The 6,497-nt window shown below is 40.6% G+C and overlaps 1 protein-coding gene across 1 annotated transcript in view; it reads right to left on the minus strand.

The window, feature by feature from the left end:
• Nucleotides 1-1,949: 1,949 nt before the first annotated feature.
• Nucleotides 1,950-6,497, minus strand: part of IREB2 (iron responsive element binding protein 2) — a 41,335-nt gene continuing 36,787 nt past the window's right edge. The window contains exon 22 of the mRNA XM_043983630.1: nucleotides 1,950-5,145. Coding sequence (XP_043839565.1) covers nucleotides 5,035-5,145 — 111 coding nt within the window. The 3' untranslated portion in view covers nucleotides 1,950-5,034. The remainder of the gene's footprint in view (nucleotides 5,146-6,497) is intronic.

Below are 6,497 nucleotides of genomic sequence, written 5' to 3' on the forward strand. Positions count from 1 at the left end.
CCTAGTTTGAGTCAGTCATTCCACTAATGTTGAGGGATCTGGCTCCCCTAAAGAGACTGGGGGTTCCCTGGGAAAGAGGCTTTAAACTCCAATGCTTAGAATGGGGATTCTGGCTCTGTGAGGATTAACCAGAAGTACTGAATAAGCACCTACTTGTTTAAAGTGATGTTAATGTACTGGTGGCATAAAACACGACAAATATGAAACAAAAACTGAGGGGTATCAAGGAGGGCAGAACCAGTATGTATGTGTGGATGCACATATATAAAAACATACGCATATGCTTACTATGTGGAGGTGGGGGGTGGTAAAGAAAAAGAAATAAGGAACACAGGATTTAAGGTATCAATATACAGGGTATCAGGTCAGATGCCCGCCCACAACACTCCTGAAGGCCACCAGATTAAAATGTAGTTGTGAAATCTTTAACAAAATATACAATGACACACAGATTAGGCTAATATGTGCCTTCCTAAATCCATATGCACCAGTAGGGATCCTTATGGTCTTGGGTGGCCTCTCTTTCTGAGTCTGTCAGGCCTAAAAGGAGACAAAGAACAAATGCATCCTGATGGCTTGTTTGGAATTTGTTTTGGTTCTTCCTTGTTAAAACTCTTCTTTGTTCTATATGTCTAAATGCTTCTGTTTTAAAGACACATTTTACTTATGAGTCTTTGATCATTTTACAATGCTCTCTCCAGGATGAAGCCTATGGCCATTCTAATGACTTCATGACCAAACACAATGAAGCAAAAACCATCCCAATGACATGTGAAAACATATATACATGTGTGTATGCAGGCCTGCATGTGCATACCTCCTGTTCTTTATCTAGTCTCTAGGACACACTTTATCTGCATCCCTGCACAGTACCCGGCGGCGCACAGTAGGTGCTGCTAATTCAATGTTTATTGACAGACTCCACTGGCTTTTCATTTCCTCACATCTGGCTTAGTGTTTATTTCATTTACATCACTGTAGTCACTGTGCATGGTATTTCATCCTACATCAGTTCATATGGATTCCCTTATTTCTGCTTCACAGCTTTTCCTCCCCTACTACAGTCCATTTCATGATACACCAGCTTTCTCATCGATTTCCTTGCTGATGATCACTTAAAGAGGAAGTGTGGTACTGACCTGGTCCTAGCTCTGGATCCCACCTCTGACATGGCTTTGTGAACACAGCACGGGCAGATCCTGTAACCTGCTTCTTAATAAAATGAGGACAGAATCTGTAGTACAGACCTCACTGGAACCTTGCACTTCAATATTTTATAGAATTTAAATGTTGGCTTTGGTTAAAGTTATGATTTTAAGAAAAATTAACAACAGTTCTTGCCCTTGGAGAACTATCCAGCTCTCCATTTCATGCACCTTTTGTATTTGACCGTGTTGGTCAAACGAACGAGAGGAATGAATGATCATGGATCTCTGGGGTGTAATAGGAAGAATGACAGATTCAGAGTCCCAGAATCATTGGATTTAGAACTCTAAGGGCCCTGAGAGAATTAAGTCCCTCGCTCTGTTTGCTGGAGGAAGGGAGGACACGATGGGAAGGCCATTCGGTCCAAGGGTTCCAAAGTCAATCCTTTCAGTGATGGTGGTTCACTGTTCCTCAAACCCAAGTCCTGCTACTTCTTTCCAAGTCACTTCTCTGGACCTCAACAGCCTCATCTAGAAACAAGAGATTTAAGATGAACCCTCCATATAAGCCCTCAGAATCCCATGATTCTTATTAAGACAAGTGGACAGTGAGACTATGAAGAAGGTTGTGTATACTTAAGAGCAAACTTCCAATCTTAAGGTTCATTTTAGTCTAATTTTATCAAAATTGGATTTGTATTATCCTTAACTATTTTTATTTTTTATAATATTTTTCCTTAACTAGTTTAATTTTTTTATATTTTTTTCCTTAACTATTTTTAAATGGAAAAAAACCAGAATCAGTGATAATACAATTTTCTTTATTAAAAATAATTTACAACATTGGTAACATTATATGCACAATTGTCATCAATTGAACTTTGCCTCCAGATATATTTCTATACAATACTTAACATTGTTGAGCTTAAAACTGTTATACTGTTTTGTTGGCTTTAAACAGTAGACATTGATTTGCAATTATTCAAATGTGATTACTATACATATGGTTCTATAGCCATATACTAGATGTCAAATGGATAGAAACAGCAACACTATTACAATTTGGGGAATAAACATTTCAGAAGCCCAAATAATATTGTTTTTGTTTTGTTCTCCCAAATCAAACAAACCAAGGAAGGCTTGGGGTATCCATTTTGTTCTCCCTGCCATCCTTATAGATAAATTAAATGCCAAAAGAAAAAAGTTGCCTTTTACTTGGGACCATGCCCACACGGTGGCCAAATAAACTCTCTCCACCCTCCTATAGGCAGGTGCAAATGATGCTGGCAGCACTTGTCCTGACAAGGCATGAAATCTTCCCAGTAGCTTAGGCAGCTGCTGGGCCATCTGCACTTCATTTCCATAGGAATGTCCCCCCCTACCCCCATCGTGTACCACAGATCGAAGCCGGGTATCTGTGGGGACCACACTCCTGCCAGAGCCCAGACTACACCACTCATTCCCTTCCCTTTAGAAGTCAGAGTCACAGAATAAACAACTACAACTATCAGGGTGTTGGTGTGGTTACTCATGGCTGAACATGAGAGAGCCTTTTCATCCATTTCATATCAAAGAGCAGACGTGTAAGTCATGAAATTGGGCATTCCTCTTAGCATAATTTACTGTTAAAGTTTTAAAAACCACTTCAGGTGACGATGGGCTTTTACAACTGCACCCTGAGGACTTCTGTGATGTGTCCACAGGACTTCCTATCCTTAAATAGCACTTCATTTCTTCTAGTGTCAGTGTGCAAGAGGCATCTTTTATGCAAGAAACAGTGACAACCAAAGGGACACACAGGACAAATTCAGCACTGAATGCCAGGATTTTCTCATATAACAAACAATTGGCTAACAGCAGTTCCTACTGAGAAGTAGATCTAGCCACTTCCCAGGAAAGAGAATTCTACTTGCAATATACAAACAGGAGAGCATGATAACTGGGATTAGACAACAAATGAAAGCTCGCTAACCATGAAAATTGCCACTGAACTGACCAGACGTTAAATGTCTGTAAATTCTTCATTACTACTGGAGAGTTCAAAATGGCCTTGTGTACTGACCGGACAACTGATGTGTTTGTGTTCATAGCTCTACTCGGAGGCTGCAGGATGGCCCCAAGTTTATAAAGACTTTTTCCCAAATGGTTCACAATTATTGAAGCCAAACATTTTCTTTTGAAAATCACCATGGCCGGTGTAACATTTAGAGTGTAGCAATTCCAACTATAACACATGTTTCTGTGTAAATTAAAAAATACACTGACAAGGATACACAAGAGCATGATAAAGCATTGAAAAACAATATGGTTCCAAGGTGACAGGAAGCAAATATGATTAGACAAGAATTTGTTTTAAGTGCACATAGGGTGGATAGGGAAAGGGACGGGGAAGAAAAGTTATTTAGCTTCAACCTAGCACATTTTATCAACCAAACATATATTTATGACTTATCTGTAAACTCTCACACTTGGTAATTCTGTGCAATAGTTACTCAGTGGTCCCTGTCCACTGGTTTAAATAGTTGGAAGGGTTTGATCATTCCTTATATATGCAATGTTAATTGATTTAAAATTGTGATCATAATATTTCAAAGCAAATAGTACATTACTTTTCCTTTCACTTTGTTTTACTTCTTAAAATGAAATTCCTCAAATTTAAAATAACTTATACAAGTTTCAGAAACAATCATCTGGGTAATAGAAAAGTGGTCCAGCTTCTTTGGGTTATATCAAGGAATTCATTCTGGTAAGCAAGAATATATGCTTGCAAGACAAGAGTGTTCAGAATAGGTTAAACATCATTGCCCTCAAACAGGGTGATAACACAAAACTGACCCAAAGAAATAAAAGGATGACTGAATGACAGAAAATGTTTTTAAATAATTCAGAAGGTCTTGCAAATATTAAAAATAAAATCTACTTAGACTGCTCAGCCACCTCATGAACATCTGCTATAATTTTAGGCCCTCTCCAAATGCCTAGAGAAGATCATTTTTACAATTGTCTGGTCAAATAAACAGCTTCTTTCTCAGATCTTCAACAACAGTCAAAAGGTGAGTTTTTGATAAATGATGTGTACTTGGAAGTAAAAGTCTCACATGAAGATGGGTAACTTCTGCCTCATCTGTGATTCTATGATCTTGCCTTGCAGTTTAACCAGCAAATTATTAAACATCTACAGGTAACATGTTGGATTACTATGGAATAGACTAGTCTTCCCTTCCTCCTGGATCCTCCTGGAAAAAAGCCAGCCCACGCAACCCCCTTGTTTCTGGAGGCCACGTCCCTTGGCTGAAGACTTGAAGCTAGCTCTGGCCTCTACTTCCAAACTAAAGCAGACACCGACCTAAGTACACAAGCTTTGCTTACCTCCATTCTAAGGCTACAGAATAAAAGCTGAAAGTCCATTTGGACCTAGCTTCTCAGCTTCCAGAATTTGATAATCTGATCTGGCTTCTCGTACGTCAATCTGTTACCCTTAAACCAACAAACAGTAGTACCCAGTTTTAAAGGTGCAAACACATAAAGGAAAACAAGTGCAGGAAGGCTGCTCTTACATAATAGTCTTCACCACAATTCAAGTTCAAACTCCGCCTTGTTTATTTACAAAATGGTTTGATAAAATATCCCACCCCCCCACCCCCCATACTTACAGCTCTCTTCCACAACACACTTAGGCTGATTTTAGCAATGTTAATAGCACCATTCGTATAGTATTTAAAATCAAGAAAGATCTCATTGTGGTCACTACGATGATTCACAATCATTTACACCCATGGATGAGATAACTGAGAGTACTGTGGCTGTAGCTCCACGGATGGATTCCTGGGTCCATCACACAAGGCATCTGCAGTTACCAATTATGGAAGGGCTCCATGTTCAGTAGATACTAGGAGAATTTCCGAGCCACATAGTTTAATAATCCGCCATGTTTGTATAATGTTATTTCCACATCATTTTCAAATGAAGCAATCACGCTGAATACTTTCCCAGTGCTTGTCTTTAAAAGCAAACAAACAAAAAAGCACTAATAAGACCAAATTGTCATTCCTCCTAAATAAAGCATTCTGCCACCCTTGTCCATCCCCCAGCCTACAGGAAGTGAGCCTCTCCCCTGGAGCTCACTGCACTCCACGAGGGCAAGAGCCGGGTCTTATTAAAATGCTCTCCTCTCCTTCAACACTTGGCACAGTGCTCTGTAAGCAGTGGGTGCTTTAAGAAAGGTCTGAATGAATCATCGATCAATTCTCAAAACTGCCTAAACCCTTCCCTGGCCCAAAACTCCTCTTGATACCAAATGTCTCCCACAAATCCTTTCTGAACACAGGGAAGAGCACAGAGTAAACCCTAGTGCTCAGTCCTCCTCCCACCAACTCGGAAGGCTTCAAGGCAGCTCCCAGGGGCTAGGCCAATGCCAAAGGGCATCATGTCTGGCAGATCTTCCCAAGCTGACAAAGCTTGTACATACAGACATGGCAACAAATTGTGCATCTGCTGTGATTCTATGATCTTGCCTTGCTGGGCTAATTGTGGGAAGGCTCCATCATGAGAAAGGGGGACAGCAGGTGAGGTCTTGGTTTGGCCACGTGTGGCAGACAATGCATGGAATGAAGAAGTCTGTGATCGGCCTGGCAGGCCTTGCCCAGCGCTCTACCCTCTGAGCTGTAGGACTAGAGGACTAGGGGAATTTCCTCCCTGTGAGAACAGGTATAAAACCTAGAGTAAGTTCCTCATGTTGCTCCAAGACTCAAATAAGACAATACACAAAGTGGATTTTTGCAAACTTCCAGGGGCCTTGCATTGTCAGTTACTGTCATAACCATCTGGAATTGATTATTCACTGCAAATATGCTGGTTAACTTTTATTTTAGGGAGGAGCTGACATTGGACTTTCTCTTCCTCACTTCAGCCTCAGTTAAGGGATGCCTCCACTCTGCTCATTCAGCAGTGGTATACACACGCCTTAAAATTAGAGCAGAAAATAAACCTCAAACAGGGCCTGGAAACAAGCCGAGCCTGAAAATGGATTAAAACAATGGGCTGAAAGCCAGGATCCTTGACTGTCACCTCTCTATCCACAGACTGGGTCTCCAGGTTCTGCCAAGTTCTGCTGACAGACTCCCCCCCCCCCCCCCCAGTCAAATGAAGGCATTGATTGGACTAGAGTGGTTTTTATGTAACAGACCCCTTTAGCAGTCTGGTGGAATCTATGGACACCTGAGAATCTTCTTTTCCCTTATAATAAAAGGAACTATGACAATTCAACCAAAGACGAATGAAAATAAAGATGTCATTTTTTCCTATCCAAGTTCAAGGACCTGCTTGAATCCTTCTACAAGTCTGTGGTACTTT

Source organism: Dromiciops gliroides, chromosome 2, assembly GCF_019393635.1.
Source record: "Dromiciops gliroides isolate mDroGli1 chromosome 2, mDroGli1.pri, whole genome shotgun sequence".
NCBI lineage: Eukaryota > Metazoa > Chordata > Mammalia > Microbiotheria > Microbiotheriidae > Dromiciops > Dromiciops gliroides.